This window comes from Ovis canadensis, chromosome 9 (genome assembly GCF_042477335.2).
Source record: "Ovis canadensis isolate MfBH-ARS-UI-01 breed Bighorn chromosome 9, ARS-UI_OviCan_v2, whole genome shotgun sequence".
Taxonomy (NCBI): domain Eukaryota; kingdom Metazoa; phylum Chordata; class Mammalia; order Artiodactyla; family Bovidae; genus Ovis; species Ovis canadensis.
In genome coordinates, this window is record NC_091253.1 from 42,419,664 (window position 1) to 42,443,417 (window position 23,754).

The 23,754-nt window shown below is 41.1% G+C and overlaps 1 protein-coding gene across 11 annotated transcripts in view; it reads right to left on the reverse strand.

Moving 5' to 3' along the window:
* The window catches only part of SPIDR (scaffold protein involved in DNA repair), a 283,040-nt gene that overhangs the window by 201,366 nt on the left and 57,920 nt on the right, over window positions 1-23,754 (reverse strand). The window contains exon 1 of one of the 11 annotated variants that reach the window (XM_069599981.1): window positions 12,689-12,906. The exons of 6 other annotated variants lie outside the window; for them this stretch is intronic. In XM_069599981.1, the coding sequence (XP_069456082.1) occupies window positions 12,689-12,730 (42 nt within the window). In that variant the 5' untranslated portion in view covers window positions 12,731-12,906. Of the gene's footprint in view, window positions 1-12,031; window positions 12,158-12,513; window positions 12,907-23,754 lie in introns of those variants that run through there. 4 more of the 11 variants (XM_069599982.1, XM_069599980.1, XM_069599989.1 and 1 more) reach the window with 4 other exon arrangements.

The following is a 23,754-nucleotide window of genomic DNA, read 5'->3' on the forward strand; positions in this document are numbered from 1 at the left end:
TATCACAAAGGTGATATCAAGGCATGGCTGGGCTTAGTTCTCCCCCAGACTCTGGAGAAAAATCCAATTCTAAGCTCAATCTTCTTGTTGGTAGAATTCAGGTCCTTCTGACTTTATGACTGAGGTCTCCACTTTCTGGCTGGCTGGGGGTCAGGGTCCACTCTGAGCTCCTAGATGCTACCACACTCCTTGCCCTGTGGCCTCTTCCAACTGTGAACCAGCAATATTACATAAATCCCTTTTCTGCCTCCAATTCTGACTCCCCCATCTCTGACCTCTAGACCCAGATGGAAATGGTTTGTGGGATGAGGCCAGGCCCAGAAGATCGACTCTTGTCCTCAAGTCCACTGAGCTAAATACAAAGTTTAGTCAGGGAGTAAATGCCACCCAAGTCACAGTTTCAGGGGCCATGCAGGATTCAGTAGGAGTGGGGTATCGGGGGTCATTTCAGAACTTTACCACAATTTATAAAGAAACCACAAAAAGCTGGCATCAAAATACGTGTCACCAAGGAAGAATTTTATGGCACCGATGAGAAATAGAGTACAAGTTTCTTTCTATGTAAGGATTTTATTTTTCAAACTTGAGACTGCAAAAACCAAAAAATTACAGACAACAGTCAAATCTACACCTCCTGCTTTTTTATCCTCAAATCACTCATCTTTACAATGCCTGAGACATTTATATTTGAATATCTCTCTCAACCTCACATAATACAAGCGAATTTATAGCCTTCCCCTTTCTGAGATTTGTGTTACACCCGCAGGCAGCCGGTGTTCCAGGCGACCTGCCTCAGCATGATGACTTTATCTTTTACTCTATGTTCTCTGTGACAACAGCCAAACTGAAACTAATTCATTACTAGATCTTAATACTCCTTCCTCTCTCCATTCCCACGCACACTCAGTCTGGAACAGGGTCATTAGAAACCCAACCTGACCTCCCCTCCCTGGAACTTTCTTTCCTTCTCCTGTCCATGCACAGACTGGCCCCGCGCCAACCATGCCAGTGAAGTCCTCAGCAGCCCACTCAGTCACCTCCACTTGGGAATTAGCACGGCCCCCTTGCTCCAGTCATAGGGATCTCCTCAGGCCAGCACCCAAGGCCAACACTTAGCATTCCCTGGGCCCCAACCTCATACTTCAAGGCCCCACAATCCCACTTCACACCAGAGTCGGCCTCAGGGACTCCTCCCCACGAGGCCCACACCTCAGGTTCAGAGCACACACGCCTTGGCCCTAGAGGCTCCTGAGCCGGGCAGGTCAGCTCCACGGAGGCTTTTCTGGTTATAGCCCCCACCTGTCTCAGGCACTCTGTACCCACACTGCCCAGCGTGAGCCTCATCTGGCTTTGGCATCTGCCACTTTAACAGGGGCACTGTGCTTCTCTACCTTGTCCAGATCTGTGTGTGTGTGTGTGCACGCGCGCGCATTCAATATGCATACACATACACACACATATATTTAATAGGGGTACTGTGCTTCTCTACCTTATCCAGATCAGTGTGTGTATGTGTGTTCAGTACACACACACACACACACACACACACACGTTTAATAGGGGCACTGGCCTTCTCTACCTTGTCCAGATCTTTCTGTGTATGTGTGTTCAGTATACACACACACACACACACACACACACACACACACGTTTAATAGGGGCACTGGCCTTCTCTACCTTGTCCAGATCTTTCTGTGTATGTGTGTTCAGTACACACACACACACACACATATGTTTAACAGGGGCACTGTGCTTCTCTACCTTGTTCAGATCTGTGTGAGTGTGTGTGTGTCCAGTATACATACACACAACACACACACATTCTTTTCTAGATCCCTCAGACCTTGTGTAGCACACCTAAGAAGTTAGGGAATTCATCATTTTTCCCCTCTATCCTATTTATTGATATCTCCAGTCCTAATTTTTCATCTGTTTTTATAATCTCTTTATTTCTCCCTGCTGGGAAGAACAACGTCTTCAGAACAGAGGCTAATACAGTAGGTGATCCATTCTCCTCTCTACAGGAATGAGGTAATAGCATAACTAACAATCCAGAGTTACAGACAAGTCAATTTACTTAATGTTTACATTAAATAATGGACAAGAGATTCTAGGAAAATAAACTACTTCTTCTAGAAATCGAGGACACACAGTAAAAGCCTTAAAGTAGGGAGAGAAACATAACTTGGAAAATCTACATTTTCATATGCAAAACTGCTATGCATGAGGGCTGCTTTGTTTCCCAAGTAAAACATTGGAAACATCTTGAACATGCACGCACAGGGGAATGGCTCGAGAGAAGAGGGTCCTGCCCTGTGTGGACCGCACCACACTGGTCAGTGGAAGGGGACCTCTTGCGTTCCCAGGGGATGACCTGGGCACACTGCCTGTGCGCTCCGCGTGCAGCACTGTGTCTCAGGTACGGGAGGACCCGGGCACACTGCCTGTGCGCTCCGCGTGCAGCGCTGTGTCTCAGGTACGGGAGGACCCGGGCACACTGCCTGTGCGCTCCGCGTGCAGCGCTGTGTCTCAGGTATGGGAGGACCCGGGCACACTGCCTGTGCGCTCCACGTGCAGCGCTGTGTCTCAGGTACGGGAGGACCCGGGCACATTGCCTGTGTGCTCCGCATGCAGCATTGTGTGTCAGGTATACTGGCATTCGTGTACAGAGGTCAGGGGACAGAGTGTCACACACTAACGTCTCTGGGAAAACTTAGCCATAGTAGTTGCCTGCTGGGGAAGGGGACTCTGGGAGAGAGGCAGCTGCCACCCTGCGGGTGGTACGGTGACCACAGGAACCTGGTTCCAAAAGAGACCTGGCGGAGCTGCTCTGCAAATGCAGGAACAGGACAGACTGGCCCACAGCTTGTTACCAAGCTCAGTGCCCCAGAAGAAGCCTCCTACTTGCAGAAGCCCCACCACCACCACCACCGCCCGTTTCTTTACCTGACCTTCTCTGGCAGGTGAAGTTGCAGAGGTCACACATCCTAACACTTGTGGACCCCCTTCTGCGGCAGGTGCTGGGCTGCCCGCAGCACACACACATTGGATAAGAGCCACAGCCTGCAGTGAGGGTGGTCAGGTGGCACCCACCCACCCTGCCATAAAGACCATCAGATGTGCCATGTGTGACTACATGAATGGAGCTCAAGGCCATTACTCCAAGTGAAGCAAGTCAGGGAGAGAAAGACAAGTCCTACACGGTATCATCTATATGTGGAATCTAAACAAACAAGCCAAACTGGTAGAGGCAGAGAGCAACACAATGGTTACCAGGTGCTGGGGGGTGGGGGGTGGGACAGACGCTGTGACGGGGACAGACCTGCAGCCAACAGGAAGTAAACCCCAGAAATCTAATACACAGCAGGGAATACAGATAACAATACCGTGTTCTCATCATCAAACTGGCTTGGAGACTGACACCTAACAACTGCAAAAATTAAGAAGAAATGATAATTATGTAACATAACAGAGGTGCTAATTATCCCCCCAAGGGCAATCATGCTGCAATATACAATTGTATCAAATTAACAGGCTGTACACCTTAAATTTACAGGTAGTATCTGTCCAAACTACTTCAATTAAAAACTGAATCAATTAAAAGTTAAAAATACAGAAAAAATAAAGCCTACCCATCTGCTACCTGCCCCAGTGCCTGCAGGGAAAGGCTGGAAAGTCACCAGAGACTGGGCAGCAGCTGTGGACCCAAGACAAGGTCTGACCACAAGCTCAAAGGAAAAACCTAACTGCTAGAAATGGAGACACTTTTCAATAAACATTTTTGGATTATGAGGCCTGCTTTATCAGAAATGCCCCTGAGAAGACTTCATGAGAAACCTGGTATTTTCAAAAAAGTCTGTAAGATTTGTCACCACTGAAAGAAATCAAATGAACACTGGGTATTTTCCAAATGAGAATTCTATGTGGGGCCTGCGACTGATAATTAAACAACTGAGCAGACCTAGCCAGCTAGTGGAGCTGGAACCTCACCTAGGACTAGGCTCTACAAAAACAAAACCTGCTTTGAAGTTACAGGATCAAAAACACTGCTTAGGGATTTGAACTAGACTTTTGGTGATCATTCTGTAACATATATAAAAGAATCAAATCATTATGCTGTATACCTGAAACTACTATAACGTTATATGCCAATCATATGTCAACTTAAGAAACAAAGAACAATAAACAAAGAACCAGAACACAGCCTGAAACCAAATCGACGCTTCCTGTGGCAGCTTCTGGCCCAGATTAGGCCAACAAGACAACCACGGCTCTTCAAAGTAAGGCCCAAACTCCAGAGTCAAGGACTTGGGAGTGAACCCCCAGCACAGAGGAACCTTGGCTTGATGGCCAGCGAGGGCAGGAGCCATGAAAGAGTTCAGGGAGGTATCCTCAGGATTAAATGTGATCGTTTACTCTCCTGAGCAGTACGCTTTCACAATGAACCAAATGTTTTATTTCATATTAACAGAAGAATAATGCTTTATAGGAGCAACCACTAAACACAGAGAGTTTATTCCCCCTTCTCTATGTTCTCCTTTGAAACAGTGACCCAGGTATATTTAAAACAGATGCCTACCTTTGATTTTAGTACTTTACGGGCACTTCAGCCACTTCACTTTAAGCCCCCAAAACAGCTGGAAGAACTCTGCTAGAAGAGAGTGATTTTCCTTAACTCCTGGAGAGGGAGGAAAGGAGAGAGGGAGAGAGAGAAGCAGGGAGGGGGAGGGCAGAAGCCCCTTCAACAGCACACTGGCAGCAGACCACCGCACTCTCCGGACCAAATGTGAGCTCAGTGGCCCCCAAACTGAACTGCAGCACGAAGCATGTTTCTGCTCTTCTGAAGACCGAATTCAGAAAGCGAATGCTTTTCTTAAAAGAATCATTTTAATAACATGCAGAATTCTGTGATGCTTCCAAACACAGGCATGGAAAGGGGCCATCCAACAAGCCTCCCTTCTGAGAGGTCACTGTCAGAGGCAGGGTTGGGGGCAAGGACAGAGGGGAACCCAGAAACTGAAGAGTTTGAAATATTCTCCTATCTAAATAACATTTCTTTAAATAGCTCTAATTTCTATGTCTTTTAATTCCCCAGGAGACACTTTTGCAACATGAATTAGCCCATGAGTCTTCCCTGGAACTTACTGTAACACGACCTCTGACAAAACACACTGCATTGTTGGCTCACTAGGGAGAGGCGAGACAAGACGGGATAGGTAAGGCTTTGATCAAGTGGAGGTGATACTGACCCCCAAAACAGGAACATGGGTAAAGATGGGAGGAGGGTGCCTAAATTCTCCCTGTAATGTGTTATTTCCCAGGCTGTGCAGATTCATGGGTGCTCATGATTTTTTCTCTATTTTTGTATACCTAATTTATTCCATTTTTTAAAAACAGGCCAAAAAACACAACGCACATATTCTAGAAATGGCAGAAATCGGATGTGGTGATGTGTAAAGGTGTGTGGTCCAAGAGTGATGGGAGGAAGGTCCCCCAGGCCAGTCCCAACAGCTCTGCAACAGTCTTGAGGGGGTCTTCTGATCCCACCACACATCACAGCTACTGTGTGTCTACAAACATGAGGCACGTGTTCTGTCAACACCACGCAAGACAGTCCCTCACAGCCTCTTGTTTCTGGGCAGCACAGCAGGCCTCTTCCCCACCAAACTCAAGAAGTGTGCACACCACCTGCCGTGCTGCACACATCCACGCACACACACACCCCCTCCAAGCTGCCCCAGAGCTCTCCACCACACCTGCTGTGCTGCACACTTCCACGCAAGTGTGTGCATATGCACACACACACCCTACACACAGCCCCACAGCCCTCCACTGCACCTGCCATGTTGCACACATCCATGCACACACACACACACATATGCCACACTGCCCCACAGCCCTCCACCACACTGCAATTAGGCTCACACTAACCATTATGCCTTCCTGGGGCCCCTCTGGCTACTCCAAAATCTAGACTCAGGTCAGAAGACATGAAGCATGCAGAGTCTCTGGACTGAACGACCACCACAAAGGCAGCCCAGGAGCACTGGCCGTGACCTGACAGCTGACGAGCCCTGTGTTCCTGACACCCACCACTGAGGGCCTGCTCTTCCAGATCCTACTGAGCCAAACTAGGCAAGCACTCCTGCACTCCTGGAGCCCTGAGTTCCGGATCTCCCCACACACGCCAGTTCCAAGACTACTCTCCTACAAATATTCCTGCCCCTCCGAATGCCTCTCCGTCTTGGCAATGTTCACGTCACAGAACGCCTACAGAGCTCATTAAGGACAGCTGGGCCTCGCCCCTGACTCTGATTCAGTGGTCTGTGGCTTGCCCGAGAATCTGTATTTCTAACAAGCTCCCAAGTGGTGCTCTGCTGCTGGTTGGAGAATGACTTCTCTACACAGGCCTCACATCTGAATATTTGGTTTTAACTCCTGTCCACTTAATGCAGCCTTACTGAGTCCAAGCCTGAAGTCTTCCCTGGGGCAGTGAACTCCCTAACTAGGCGTGGGGTTGGCAGCCCCCACTCAGGCCCTTCCTGGGAGCCACAGTATGTCACTGACCTATAGTCCACGGTCAGTGTACATCCACCCTGTCTCCTTACTAATGGTCAGATGGCTGGAAGGCACTCAGTATACAAGGAACTCAATTATTAATAAAAATGATTTATTGTGATGATAAATTCATATAATACTTTATCATTTACAAATCCTTCATCCTCTTATGTGGTCTCACTGGAACTTGACAAGTTCTAATAGCAGATATCACCGTCTGAACTTCAGGGCCGAAAGTGAAGTCAGAGCAGGTTTTCAACCTGCTCAAGGCCACAGCACTAGCACTTTAGATGCCTCCTTTTGTGTAAATGTGGTCATTTAATCCATTTATCAGCAGTAATTTTTTTTTTTACAGTTTCATCAGCATCACTTATCACTTATTTTCAATATTAAAAAGCACAACAGAATCTAAGCAAGGTGTGAAAAACATAGGTGAATGCTCACCATAACATTAAATAAATGCTGAATCAGAGTCCTACCCGCCCATGAATACAAACAGCACTAAAGCAATGTTCCAAGAACAAGGTGATGGGCACCGTGAAGCATCAACACTGCCTCAGATTGGCAGTCAGCCGAGAAGTTTCCATGTTTGCTTTTCGCCCTATGGAGTTTTTCACTTTTTGTTTTGATTTTCTTTGTATGAGCTGCCTACATGTAGAAATGGGGAGACTTTTACAGATAAACCTGGAGAGCTTCCTGGCAACAGAGATCTGGTGATGTGGGAGCCACATTCCAGTAAAGCAGCACCTGCGGGAGCTTCCTAACAGCTTGCAGGTCCTGTGCCCGGCAAGCCCTCTGAGGCCTGACGCTCTGAACCCCTCCCCTGGTCCACAGGCCTCCAACCTGGGGACCTGTGCTAAGACGGATCAATGACAGACAGAGACAGGTGAGCAGAGTAAACTCCCCAGTGAGCACAATAAACGGGATCACCACTTGAGTGCGATGTCCTCTGGCTGCTTAAGAACTAAGGAGAAATAACCAGCCACACAGCAATGATTCTTATTGACTGTTTTCTGGAAAAGCCAGTCTCTCCATTTCTGTAAAGAGCGTACCAGGCTCTTTCAAGCAGTTTCACACACATACATATGCACTGTTCAGTCTGATAGGCAACCCTGATCATACTGCTGCGGTTTGTTGCTAGTGAGGACTCATTTGTTGAAGCAGGAAGAATACCTGGAAGGAGAAAGCTAGTGGTGAATTTCACAATGAGAACTACCGCTCATGATGTATTCTGGACACACACAAAATACCTGAAACATATATGCCCACAAATGACTGCACTCTCCTTAGAGATGGGGTCCTCTCTACCTCAAACTGGAAGACACCGACAAGCTGTACAGGGTGTTAAGTCGAGTGATCAAATCTCAAGTTTGACTGCAATGGTTAAGCTGATTTTCAAGAAAAATGAGAAAAAGAATTAAAATATTCATTCCCCACCGTCATTCCTGCAGAACAGGCTGAGACATAAAATCACTATCCTGCATTCCTGCATTCGTAAACTCTCTTTTCAATTCTGCCTCTGTGGGTACAGCAGAAAGGGAAGGCCATCTCAGGCTCTCCATGTGCTCTGACGCACAGAACTGGGACCAGGGACTCCCAAACAAGCAGAGGCCTTGTCTGCAGTACTTTTAAAGGAATGATGCTGTCAACATTTCGGACTAACAGTGTTCTGACGGAATGTTAACAAAGGTGATACGAATTCTTCGTCTAATGTGCCACGGATAATAATATAAAAATAGAACTCAACTAAAAACTTATACAAGTAAAAGGGTCTGAGACACTACGTCTCATTCTTATTACCAGATGTCCATGAAATCCCAGTCACACAGAGTTCACATCTTAAAATGAAAATAAATTATATAAAAGTGCTGATTCTAATTACCTCCAGCTAGAGAGACTATAGAAAAGTTACTGGATTATGAATTAATAATGCAGACAAAACTCAAAACAGCGTGTGTGTGTTCACGTGTGTACCCTACATCCTAACTTCTTAAATATAAATAACTTTGGGCAGGACTAAAACCCATAGAAAAGAAAGATTACATGAAAATAGAACCTTTGAAGTTTCCCACTGAAGTAATATAAAGGTGAGAAAGTGCTCTTGAATTGAGAAATTCTTGTGAGACAGTTTGAGCCAATGCCATTCCATATTAGAGACAACTATAGAAAGAGCAGACGTGAATGTATTTAATTGTCTTCACGTCACAAGACTGCTGTGCAATGGGCAGAAGGAGATCTCAGCCTTAAATCTGAATCTTAAGAAAATCTGTTTCTGGTCCTGCCTTCCTGCCACCACAGGAAAATGCACCAAACTCAGGAGTGAACCATACAGTGTAAACCTATCATTTTGGATGTGCAGTTATTTGGGGAAAAAATAAGATAATTATTCAATATTTTTCAATTAAATAAATTAAATGTTATGCCCAGAGCCCAGTTCACTTGTTAACAGATTTTATAAATACGGATGGCAATTTTTACCAGGGTGGAGAGCAAAAACTGTCAGAATAAAATATGTGCAAGCCACATTTTAGTGAGGAAACACTCACAAATCTACTGAATTGCAAATAAGCATATTTATATTTAATCCTTTCTAATATGATTTACTGACCTTAATGCAGCTTTAAAACACTACATCCTCAACACATAAGAAATCTCCTTTCCTTTCTTTCTCATTTTCTTCTCCAGTTTTTTTTTTCAGAACTCCAAATTCCAGATTTCAAATTTCTTTCTTATAAGTAAACAAAACAAAGGCACATATTTAAGGAAATAAGGCCCTTTGAGCTTTCTTTCCTAGAAGTTCAGCTCAATAAAAGAAGCAGAAATCATACAGTGGGGAAAATAAGTGCTATTTTGCTCCATCATACCACAGAAAGAACGTAACTCATAGCCACAGAGAAAGGATGGATAAGATAAAAGAAAGAAGTTTGACTTAAGCAAATGTCCTCTTTCCCTTGGCCTTCAGTGCTCCACTCAGTGCTTTTTTCAGGCAGAAATCCTAGTACCTAGTGGGATATCTTTAAAATCTGTAAGATACACAGGGAGCAGAGCAGTGCGCTGATATCTTAACACAGGCAAGAGAAGCACAAGTTCCGACTAGCTAGGGAGCGGATGTCGGGACGTGGAGGCAGTGGGTGCTGCGATGTGGAAACACAGTGGAATGATGTTCCCTCCCTCAGATCCAAACAGCAAGGTGTGTCAAAGGTCCAGCAATTTGGATGGAAGACACAGTAAAAGATGAGCAAGAAGCACAGTAGTATGGAAAATTTAACGCGTTTCCCTTATAATCCCTGTTGATAAATTCACACTTTCCCCTACTCCTTAAACTCCTACTTATTTAAGAATCAAAACCTTTTATATGAGCACTCAACTAAACTGAGTAGACTATAAGCAGGTATCCCCTGCTCCCACCCACCACAAACGTGCTGTGTACTGAAGAGTGTCTCCATTACAATTTCTCCTAGAAATATAAGTGATATAGACCATTAGCACCCATTCAACCTATGAGACCCGTGTGCTTTGTTAATGAGCTCTCTACTTGGAATGTAAGTATCACAAAATTCTGGTAAAACGTTTTCAAGTGGCTAAGCCATGTGATCATGCATGCTTATTACACAGTCATTTGTTTAACTTTTTCCTAATTAAGTACAGAATCTTTCTCCACTTAGCTTTTCTCACAGTTGAAAATTTTGATGATATCAGGACACATACTTTGTTAAGTATCCTCAACTACAATCTGGGAGTTTGGATACTGACAGGCACAGTGACTGGATGGGAAATCCTGCTCCCACGACAGCACTCTGACCCCATTACTCCGTCCTGTCACCCTCACTGCAGGCATAAAGCTTTCTGATAAAAGTAGAGAAATGCAGGCAAATAAACAGACAAAAAATATAATATCAGCAATTCAATTTCCATAAGAATGAATGTTTAAATAGTTGTATTTAGTTCAGCTTTCACCACATATACAGGTATTTAACTTGAGAACATATGAGTCTTGCCAGTAGTGTTTTTACAAAGTCCCTGCCACTGTCCATCTGCATGTCTTGCCTCTGTTTCACTCATTCATTCATTCCCTCACTCAGGTAGACCCTGGACCTCAAGAAACTTCAGTCTAGCTGGGGAGAAAGGCAGTGTTTGCTGGGAGCTATGACAAAGGGCACAACGGAAGCAAAAGGAGTGCTATGGCGATATAATGCCCAACCCCAACTCTCTGCTAACACTACAAAGTGCCTCTTGAGGAAGGGAGGAAATGCTATATTCCTTCCAGCACTTAACATTCTAAGGCTTTCTGAGAAATTCATGCATATTCCATCTGCATTAACAATATTTTATACTGTTCAAAGGTCCTTGGAAGAGTGGTAAATTAGTATGCTTGCTACATGAAGATTTGATGAAAGAAGTTTCTTCTGCTCAAGCTTTACTAGAAGCCCAAAGTAACCCATGCAGAAAAATGAGCTAAACAAATACTTATGTTACAGCTTTTGATAACATGTTTGCTTTTAAATAAGTCTGTAAAGGCATATGTTTATGATTTATTTGCTTCATGGGATTATTTTTTATGATATAAAGTATGATCCCAGACCTAAATGCTCCATCATCACACGTCTGACCCGTGATGTGACTGGTATCCATTAACTGGCCGACTGTTGGTACCCAGTGAGCCGATGAGGACAAAGCATCCTGCTCGAGTCCAGACAGGCATTAACGAGTAAGACGGTGATCAGTCACAGAAAGAGAACCATTATGCGACACCGTGACCAGTCACGGAAAGAGGGTCATCACCGGACACTGGCCCCCAAACCGCATATTCTAGCAGACAGTAAGTAACCCAAGCGTTCTTTAAACTTTATCAGTAGCAACACCAACTCCATATCCTTGGTTAAATATTACAATGAACAGGAAAAAAGTAATCTTCTGAGGATCTAGTAAGCCACTTACAAGTCAAAATATGTTTGCTCACTCACACATTGACAAATTAAATACTTTCAAAAAAAAACTGTTTAAATGTAATTTTCAGGCAAAATAGCTCTGGTTGTTAAGATTTCTGTGTACTTAGTGCATTTTTAATATAACAGAGTCAATGAATTTCTGCAACTGGAAAACAAAGATGGTAACTGAGAAATTAAACCAAGGAACTAAGAAAGAACCATTCATTCCAATGAGTGAAAGGATGAATAAAATCCTTAAAGATGGGTACTTGATAGCAGTTTTCTTCCTTCTAATCCACCTTTTCCAGCTTCAATTCGCATATGTGACTGAAAAGAGCACTTCTTGAATCCCGTGTGTTCCCTTCAGTGGTATAAAGCAACAGTTCCCATGACAGAGCAGAGTTCATACCGGGCCTGCTAGATACTCGTCTGGAATGGTTAGGAGAGCAGCACTATTTCACTAAGTCAGATGCAGAGTCAACAAACAGACAAGAATGTGACATTAGCACAACAATCTTCGAAAACAACTGATCCTCCAAACCCACCTAACATGCCAAGACAGAGGAATGTTCCTCACTCAGTTTAGTATCTACACTGGAGCTTATCTGAATGAACTTGACCCTGGTTGGCAGCAAGCCAGCAGTCTTCGTCACTGAATGACTTAACAGAACACTGTGTTCTTGGCACAAGCATAAAAAAAGGTGTTGAAATCCACGCTAAAAAGAAATCTCAGCTTACATTTTAAATCAGTTTTTAAATATGATAATAAAAGATAGTTAAATGTGACGAAGGCTTTTCAGTGTTCTGTCCATTTTTAATTCAGGTCATTTTTTTAGCCCTACTCCATTTGGCTCACTTTCAGTACTTCCTGGAACAATCCCTGGGACTTCCCCAGGCACTGTGAATCCTGCTCCGGCCCTTTCTATGCTGCCTCCTCTAATGATATACCTGGAAAATTCCAATGCACCCAACGCTGGCATGGGAGGGAGGGCCAGCAAGTAAAGCCAGAAACAACGTATTGACTCACTTCCGCAGAAAGCCCTGGAGAAAAATGTGGGCCACAGTGCAGTCCTCTCATGCGATCCAGTCAGAATAAGTAAGAGATAGGAAAGTTATGTCATTCCCACACAGGTTACGTTAACTCATCCACAAAGGTAAGATGCAAATGAGAAGAACACATAATCTGCAGGGAGTCTACATACTTTCAGAAAAAAACACTTCTCTTCTCCTTTAGTTTTTGTCATCTGCTTTTCCTCCTACTCCGAAAGCGCCATCCTTCGTGTAACATTACGATAGTTCATCCTCATGAACTGCAGCAGTTCGCAACCAGCTCCTAATCCAGGGAAACCACAGGAGTCCTACAGGACTCACAGAGACAAGACTCAAACCACAAACACTCGGCAGTCTACACTGGTAGAAGGCCGCGATGAAAGCACAGATGTTTGTTCACCCTTTAGTTTCCAGCCTTAATTTTTACTAAGCACTTTCACAGGTCTCTCGTCTTACAACAGCACAAACTATGTCTTAAGATCAAAGCCTATCACGTCTTTAACTCTGACAGACAGAATTACGTAGTCAAATGATTTTCCTCAACATAGTAAAATGTTAAAAAATCTTGAACATTTATTCTTATATACTTTAAACCTTACTCTTTCAAAACTATGACATAATTATTTGTTCATAATTATTTCAAATTATGTTTAAAGTAAGTTGTAAATAATACTAGCATAGGAAGTCAAAGGAAAAAAAAACTGGAAATATATATGGTTTACCTTCTGATAAAAGCTTCTTTTTTCAATCAAATATGATTTACTCAGATGAATGTTAAAACTAATCTAAATATCTTGATAACAATTGATAACTAAGGATACATGGACCAATATTGCACCTAGAAGTAGGCCTAGGCTTAAAACTTTGTTATAATTAAAAAGTCAATTCTACTGTGGACTGAAGGTTGTAACTGTTAACACCTGAACGCTGTAGTTCTGTTCTCTACCCAGCCCAGGCCCCTCAGAGGCAGTCATAAGAACACAAAGTTCACAGATCTAGTTAAAGAAATGTTTTACTCATACTCCTCAGGGTGCATTCACCCATGAAGATACACTATAAATAATACCTTTGTTTAAAGTAAAACAATGCAAGCTCAACTGATATTACTCACTCTACCCTTAACTCATGAAAACATTCCCTGTTCTCAGGTACGCTATCAATTAGTATAAAAGAACAGCAAGGCTGACATCCCACCGACAACTTGGATTCTGTTCACTGATGTAAACCTCTAGGCTATGGGGCAGTCCTGAGCTTATGGTTTTTGTAAAGCAACTGTCTGAATAAATAATTGATTTTACAAAATTCTCATGGGCTCATGAGAGCTATAGTGATTTATCAATGAAGTTTTCAAATATGGAGTAGAAAAACAGATACTCAGTGTCTATCTACTGTGCAATCATGCACATAAATATTCTTTGTGGTGTAGTATAGACATCATAGGAGAAGGCAATGAAACCCCACTCCAGTACTCTTGCCCGGAAAATCCCATGGACAGAGGAGCCTGGTAGGCTGCAGTCACGAAGAGTCGGACACAACTGAGAGACTTCACTCTCACTTTTCACTTTCATGCATTGGAGAAGGAAATGGCAGCCCACTCCAATGTTCTTGCCTGGAGAATCCCAGGGACGGGGGAGCCTGGTGGGCTGCCGTCTATGGGGTTGCACAGAGTCGGACACGACTGAAGCGACTTAGCAGCATAGACATCATATCTGCGTGCAAAACTAATTTCGTAACTCCCACTTAAGAAAAAGTGACTACTGTTACCACTCACAATGCTCCTAGGACATGTTGGTATTGAAACAGTACACATGTGCTGTGGTTCCTCGATGCCATTTAGTCAATGTTGGTTATATCTCTACTAATGATACTCTTCCTCCACTGTATCACCTAATCACTAACTTCCAATGATTTTCTCAAAGGTTGTTGTTAGATTTTGTTTACTTGTTTGAAGACCTCAAGTCTTAACCAGTGTAAGCAGCAATGTGCGAATAATTAGGCTTTCTGGTCATGTTACATTTACAGTTAGGAAATTTACAGCATAAAAGTAGAACAGCACTCTTCCAACCATGCCTCTCCTGAAATCTGCAGGCCCTGACCACTACTGGGTCATTACTAGAATGTGGTCTCTTTCCTGCGGAATGCTCCTCTGCCTCCCACACACCAACACCAAGAGAAGGAAACAGGTCCTCCCAGCCATGCAAGGGTGGGGCAGAAGAGGACAGAAATAGGAAACTCATTTTAAAATACCTATGTAAATGGAACAGGCCCAAAATAGCCAAAACAATCTTGAAAAAGAAAAACAGAGTTAGGGAATACTGACTTTTCAGTTTCAAAATCTACTACAAAACTACACTAATCAAAAGAAGACAGAATTGGCAAAAGGGGAGGCATACAGATCAGTGGAAAATGACTTAGATTCCAGACATAAACCCATCCATACATAGTCAGCTGATTTTTGACAAGGAGACCATGACCTTTAAATGGAGAAAGAACAGTTTTCAACACATGGTGCTGGGACAATTGGACATACTCACGAAAAAGAACAAATTTCACCCAGCCTAAAACCAAGTAAAATATTAATTCAAAAAGGATCATACATCAGTATTTAAAAGGTAAAACTACAGAAACTTTAAGAAGAAAACATAGGTTCAAATCTGCATGGCCATATATTATATAGTTTTTTATATATGACACAAAAAAGCACAAGGAATCAAAGAAAAAAATAAATAAACTGCTGCTGCTGCTGCTAAGTCTCTTCAGCCGTGTCCGACTCTATGCAACCCCATAGACGGCAGCCCACCAGGCTCCCCCGTCCCTGGGATTCTCCAAGCAAGAACACTGGAGTGGGTTGCCATTTCCTTCTCCAATGCATGAAGGTGAAAAGTGAAAGTGAAGTAGCTCAGTCGTGTCCGACTTTTTGCGACCTCATGGATTGCAGTCTACCAGGCTCCTCCCTTCATGGGATTTTTCAGGCAAGATTACTGGAGTGGGGTGCCATTGCCTTCTCCAATAAATAAACTGGACTTCTGCAAAATAAAAACCTTTTGCAACCAAGGACAGTATCAAGAAAGTGAAAAGACAACTCATACATGGGAGAAAATATTCCCAAGTCATGTATCAGATAACACATGTATACACTATATACAGAACTCTTTTATCTCAACAGTAAAAACCCAAATAAGCCAAGTGATAAATAGGTAAAAGATCTGAACAGAAAGAAAGAAAAAAGAAGCTGAAGAGAGAAATTACAAAAGTATATACAAATAGCCAATAAGCACATGAAACAATGCTCAAAACCATTTAGCTATTAAAAAGCAAATAAAAACCAAAATGAGACACTGTTTCACACTCTTGAGGGTGGCTATTATTAAGAAAACAAATGAAGAAAAAAGTCAGCGGTATGGCTGTGTTGGTAAGGATATGGAGAAAATGGAGAGACCATAAATTGCTGGTGGGAATAAAAAATGGTGAACTCATTATGGAAAGCAGTCTGACAGTCCCGGCAAAAGTTTAACCAGAGTGACCACTGATCAAGCTATTCTACTTCTAAGTATATTCATAAGAGAACTGAAAACATGTTCAGAGAAAAACTCGTACTTTAACTATAGAGAAACAGTATTCATAACAGCTGAAAGGTAAAAAAGAACCCAAATGTCCATCGATTGATGAATGGATTTTTTTAAAATGTGGTATATCAATATTTCCATTGTGGAATGTGGAATATAATATTCCATCAATGCAATGGAATACTACTTCACCCTAAGAACGAAGTACTGATACACACAACACCGGTGAACCCTGAAAACAGTGCACCTACTGAAAAAATCCAGACACAGAAGGCCACGTATTAATGACTCCATTATGACTCCAAAAAGCTTAGAACAGGAAAATTCATGGTAAATGAATACAGACCAGAAAGTTCTAGGGGATGTGAGAGGAGTGAAATGAGATTGATTGCTAATCAACGTGGGTTTCTTTCTGAAATTATAAAAATATCCTGGGTTAAAAAGTGGCAATAGTTGCACAACTTACTAAACATCATTGAATTGTACATTTTCAATGGGTAAATTCTGGGCATTTGAGTTATATCTCTTTTTTTTTTTAAAGTGTAAAGATAGGTATGACGACAAAGAACCAAACAGAAATCTTGAAGTTGGAAAGTTCAATAACTAGAATGAGATTCATCAGAACAGTTTAATAGCAGATATAAACTGAAAGAAGAAACGGATGAACAATAGAAACTATGCAATATGAAGAACAGAGATAAAAATAAAGAATGAACAAACTTTCTGAGAAATGTGGGATACCATTAAATGTACCAACGTACATTTAATGAAAATACAGAGAAAGAGAGGAAGAAGCAGAAAAAACCTTCCAAAAAGTGATGGCTATAAATCTCTTAAATTTAATTAACACATGATTGACCAGGGGATTTTTACAGAAACTAATGCCTGCAGCCAGTGATTTCTTACATAAGTGAATACTGAAATGTCTCTGATCAATGACATTAAGGTAACAAAAGACGTACTAAGACGTCTCTGGTTGATAAGCTGTTAGATAAATCTACACGTGTAAGATGAACACTCCAAGTAGGATAGACACAAAGGGGTACAGACACATCATATAAAAATTTGAAAGAAAAAGAAAAAAAAATCCAAAAAGAAGCAAGAGGAAAATGACTTATCATGTACAAGGGAACTTTCAATAGATTAATAGCTCACTTTTCATCACAAACAATGTAGACCAGAAGGCAGAAAGATGACATATTCAAAGTACTGAATTAAAAAAAAAAAACTATCAACTAAAACTTTTTATGTAACTATCTATCAAAATGTAAGCAAAATAAAATATTCCCAGAAAACAAAAACTGATCAAAAGTATCAGACTCCACTTATGAAATAAGCTAACTGAAGGTTTTAAGCATGAAAGCAAGTGACCTAAGAATCCACATAAATTCACATGAAAAAAGTCTCAATGAAAGCGATTACCTGATTTTTAAAAAGTATAATGCATGTTCTTTCTCTTAACCGATTTGAAAACCAGTTGCATAAAACAGTATGTACATAATTATATAACATATAGAAATGTAATGTATTTGTCAATAAACAAAGGAGGTGGTGGGAACAAAGCTGTAATGACCAAGGAAATGTCACTAGATGGTAATGATTCCACAGGAACAAATGAAAAGGACCAGAAAAAATTATAAATAAGAAAGATCATGTAGCACTTTATAAAAAATACTTAACTCTCCTTTCTTTTCTCTACTTCTATAAAACAGATAAATTATATCAATCACAAATTACAACAATGTCTCAACGGGTTTATATCATATACAAATATAATATGTAAGCAAAGAATTAAAAAAAATAATTTTTTTAAAGTCATGAAAGGAATTAAAAGTTACAGTAATCCCACCTCTGGGTATCTATTGAAAGAAAACAAAAATACTAATTCTAGAGGCTATATATGCCCCCATGGCCTAGTTCACCACAGTGACATTTATAATAAGTCAAGATATGGGAATAACCTAAGTGTCCATCTATGCATGAATACAGAAAAAGACATGAGACACACACACACAAAACAGAATACTATTTATCCATAAAAAAGAATGAAATGCTGCCATCTGCAACAACAGGGATGCACCTTGATGGCAGTTCAGTTCAGTTCAGTTCAGTCGCTCAGTCGTGTCCGACTCTTCGCGGACACAGTATGAATCGCAGCAGTATGTTAAGTTAAATAAGTTAGAACTTATGTGTGGGGCTTCCCTGATAGCTCAGTTGGTAAAGAATTCGCCTGCAGTGCAGAAGACCCCGGTTTGATTGCTGGGTTGGGAAGGTCCACTGGAGAAGGGAAAAAGCTACCCACTCCAGTATTCTGGCCTAGAGAACTCCACAGGCTGTATAGTCCATGGGGTCCCAAAAAGTCAGACAGGACTGAGCGACTTTCACTTTCATTTTTGGGCTTCCCTTGTGGCTCAGCTGGTAAAGAATCTGCCTGCAATGTGGGAGACCTGGGTTCAATCCCTGAAGTAGGAAAATCCCCTGGAGAAGGAAACAGCTACCCATTCCAGTATTCTTACCTAGAGAATTCCATGGACTGTATAGTCCACTGGTTCGCAAGGAGTCAGACACGAATGAGCGACTTTCACTTCCTTATGCATGGAGCTTTAAAACGTCAATAAGAACAACAAATATCCAAGCTGCAAATACAGAGACTAGACCGGTGGTTATCAGAGACAGAAGCTGAAAGCAGGGTAAGGGGAAGGGAGAAATGGATAAAGAGAGTCCAAAAGTACATATTTCCAGCAATAAAATAATTCAGTCATGCGGATATAATGTACAGCATGGTGACTGTAGTTACAAATACTGCATTGCTTACTTGAAAGCTGAGTACATCTCCAAAAAGTTCTCATTACAAGATGATGCAGAGGGCCAACAGACACATGAAAACATGCTCTACATCACTTAGTCATCAGGGAAATGCACATCAAAACCAAAATGAGATACCACCTCACACCTGTGTGAATGGATATCATCAAAAAGTCAACAAATAACAAACATTGCTGAGGATGTAGAGAAAAGGGAACCCTTGTACACTGTTGGCAGGAATGTAAATTGGTGCAGCAATGTGGAAAACAATATCGAGGTTTCTCAAAAGTCTAAAACTAGAATTATCATAGGACCCAGTAATTCCACTTCTGGGTGGAATCCAAAAGCCCCACTAATTTAAAAAGATGCATGTGCCCCAATATTCATAGCAGCATTATTTACAATTACCAAGACATGGAAACAACCTGTGTTCAACAACAGACGAATGCGGAAAGAAGATGTGGTACATACACACACAAAACGGAATACTATTCAGCTATAGAAAAGGAACGAAATTTCTTACCATTTGCAGTAACACAGATGATAAGCCTAATAAGTATGATAAGTGAGATAAGTTAGAGAAAGGTAAATACTGTATGATATTTCACTTATATGTGGAGTCTAAAAACTACAACAAACTAATGAAGACCACAGAAAAGCAGCAGACTCACAGATGCAGAGAAAAAACTACAGGTTACCAGTAAGCAGGCGCGGGGAGAGGTAATATAGGGGTCGGAGAGTAAGAGGCACAAACTGCTGGGTGTAAGACAGGCTCAGTGATATACCGTACAACACCAGGAATACAGCCAGTATTTTGTAATAACTGTAAATCAAAATTTTTTAAACTGTACAAAAACTTAAAAATTTTAAATTAAAAAAAAACAAAACAAAACTCAGAATGGTGAGGTATGCAAGAGTTTCTAAATTGGTGAACACAGCCATGAGCTAGGAGAGTAGCAGGCCAAGAGACCTCCCTACCCCTTGCCGCACCTCCACCCCCGTAACAGCTTTCCCTATACGTCTCTTCCTTTTATTTGGCTGTTCCTGAGTTATATTCTTTATAATAAAACTATAACCATAACTATAGGGCTTCCCAGGTGGCCAGTGGTAAGTAGCCACCTATCAATACAGAAGATGCAAGAGATGCAATTTCAATCCCTGGGTCAGGAAGATCCCCTAGAGAAGGAAATGGCAACACACTCCAGTATTCTTGCCTGGAGAATTCCGTGGACAGAGGAGCCTGGCGGGCTACAGTCCATGGGGTTGCAAAGAGTCAGACAGGACTGAGTGACTAATACTTTTGTATCTACTGTAGATGCCTTTAAAAATGTTCATGATTTCACATTAAATCTACATATCAAAAGGGAAAATGTTCTTTAATTTTTAAAAATATGAATTTCTCCTAGATATCTTATTATTACTGATTTTTATTTTAAATTCTATCATGGTTGCAGAGTATCATCTTCAGAGTTACAATCTTTTGAAGTTTTTTGAGATGTTTTATGACACAATATATGATTCATTGTGGTATGTATATCGTGTGCACATGAATAGAATGTGCATCCTATTGTATTTGCATTGCATGAAGTATTCTACAAATATCAATTAGGTGCTTGATCCCATCACTTAATGGCAAATACATTAGAAAAAAGTGGAAACAGTGACAAGTTTTATTTTCTTGGGCTCCAAAAGCACTGTGGGTGGTGACTGCAGCCACAAAATTAGAAGATGCTTGCTCCTTCGCAGAAAAGCATACTAAAAAAGAGACATCACTTTGCCAACAAAGGTCTAAATAATCAAAACTATGGTTTTTCCAGCAGTCACGTGTGGATGTGAGAGTTGGACCATAAGGAAGGCGGAGCATCAAAAAATTGATGTTTTCAAACTGTGTTGCCTGAAAAAGACTTGAGAGTCCCTTGGACAGCAAAGGGATCAAACAAGTCAATGCCAAAGAAATCAATCCTGATATTCACTGGAAGCACAGATGTTGAAACTGAAGCTCCAATCCTTTGGCCACCTGATGTGAAGAGCCAACTCAATGGAAAAGACTCATGCAGAGAAAGTTTGAATGCAGAAAGAAAAGGGGGCGACAGAGGATGAGATGGTTAAGTAACATCACTGACTGGATGGACATGAGTTTGAGATAACTTCTGGAGATAGTGAAGGACAGGGAAGCCTGGCGTGCTGCAGTTCATGGGGTCACAAGGACACGACTTGGTGACTGAAAGACAACTGTACATTTAACTATAAAGTTCTCTTCAATTTCTATTTTCTGTTGAGTCTTTTGCTTGGTGCATTCATTATTTGCATATTTTCCTTTCTGTGCTGGAATAGAATTACAAGATCTGGTAATTCTAATATTTGAGTTCTAATATCCTAATATTATCTAATATATTCTGATATATCAGGGTCTGTCTCAATTATCTGCCTTGTAAGTATGTGTCACATTCCTGGGTTTACGTGTGTATGTGTCTGTGTCTAACAAATGCGAAGTGTATCCTGGTCATTATCAGGGATGTAGACTCTGGATTCTGTTATGCTCTTCTGAGGAGTATTTACCTTCCTGCTTAAACAGTAGTTAACTCGGCTATACTCACTCCCCTGTGAGTACAGGAAGTACACTGCTTTCTCCTGTGTAGTGGAGAACAGCTGAAATCTGTGTAGTTCTTATAACCTGTAAGATCTATACGCAGAATGTGGGGTTCTCTCTGGGAGGTTCTACCTTCACCTTTGACCTCCCATACCCCAAACTCTGTGTTATGATTTCTATCCAAGTTTAGTCACCCTGAACAACACTGACAGGGGCCTGCCTTTGGGTAAAAAGTGGTGATAAATGAAAAACCCTCCTTGCTTGTGCCATTCTCTTCTTTAAAATGCCAACCCCTCCAAGTCTCTGCCAGCTGTATTCTTCTATCTACTGTCTTCAAGTATTTTTATACTCTTTATATTTTTATATAAACTTATTTTTAAAATATATTTAATATACTTTATATGTCCAAAATTTGTCATTGCTATTTGTAAGAAAGGTAATCTGACACATGATGCTCCGTCCTTACTCTGAGTGGAATTCCTAAGGACTTTTTTAAATTAGAAAACTAGAGGACTAAAGTCACACTGTAATGACTCATATGATGACTTTTTAATTTATATACATGTAACGATAATTCCTACAACACTCTTTTTTCTATTCTATCATTCTCATACCAGAAAACAGATGAATTTAGGAATAAAAGAAACAGAAGAAGAAACAAAATTGAAGGTAAAAGAAATGACAGGGTGACAGTGAAAAAGGAGTAAGATTTATACTAGAACAAAAAATGACAAAGTCTCAGACCTGATAAGTCATAAGCTAAGGTTTAGCCAATTAAGAAGGGAGATGTGGAAAAATAAGGATGCTAAGTTCTGAAACAAATGCTACAAATGATATTGGGACATACTCACTTTCCTAAAGAGAATAAAAACCAAAATATGCTATAGCGCTATCAGATCAAGAACAGTGTTTATAGATATATGCACACAAAACTGTAATGTAAAATAACAACAAAAAGTACCTACTCCTCAATACTACTCCTAGGAGTCCTCCTTTTTAACATAAGAGAACACTGGAGTACAAATCTGTCTCTTTTTTTAAAAAAGCCCTGTGTTCAGTTATTTAGTTTTGGCTGTGCTGGTCTTCACTGCTTCATGAGGGTTTTCTCACTGCAGTGAGCGGGAGCTGCTGTCTACTTGCAGTGCGTGGGCTTATCATGGTGGTTTCTCTTGCTGTGGAGCATAGGCCTAGGTGCATGGGTTTCAACAGCTGCAGCTCCCAGACTCTAAAGCACAGGCTTTAGAGCACACAGTAGGAGTAGCAGCACAGGCTCAGTTGCCCTGTGACACGTGGGATCTTCCAGGACCAGGGATGGAACCAGCATCTTGTGCATCAGCAGGTGGATTCTTAACCACTGGACCACCAGGAAAGCCTTGAATTTGTTTCTTAAATGTAATGTTTCTATACTGAAATCTTCAAAATATAATCAAATGAAATCATGACTAAACACGCCCTATATTTTCCCTTTACAAGCATGAAATTTTCATTTTTATATAAACATAATTACATTTTAGAGAGGACTTCCAAAATGCGTGCTTTTGATCATCATAATCAAATTCCACCAAGTCTACACATAGATAAATTGGGGAGTTCTCAGACATTAACAATTAGTTCATATTTAGTTACATCAGTTTATTCTGATTCATCATTTAAAATGATTAAATGTTAAATTACATGTGTTACTTTCAATTTTTCATAAAAATATAAATAAAGAATTACAAACATGCTCATTAAACTTAGAAATACTTTCAAAGTCTGCCAGATTACTTTCTAAATATCCTCTCAAGAAATATAAAATTTTGCTAGTCTACTTTTATTAAATTTTTCCCTATTCCATCTTCTGTGAGATACTGAATCATTTGTTCTGCTCTTACTGTTAAAAATACACAGAAAACATCTGTTTCATAATAATGAATCCATGTTTGAAATGTGAAAATCACATTTGCTTTGTCTTTAAAACTACTACTTTCAGATCTTGTTTGTGTCACCCAGCTATTGTTGCGCACCTTCAACAAAACTCCACCTCTCACTCAGGTTATCTGATATTTATTAAGTCTACAAACCTGTATTTGCATAGGAATCACTATATAAAGTACAAGAGAATTACATAACAAAGCTCACTTAAAGCCAATTTTCTTCACGCTTCCTGAAAAAATGTAGGTTAGTAGAAAACTCACCGCTGTATCTCTGCTGCCCTCTATAGGAAGGGTTCTTGGAAGACACATAAAATAAATGGAAAACCCAGATAACAATACTG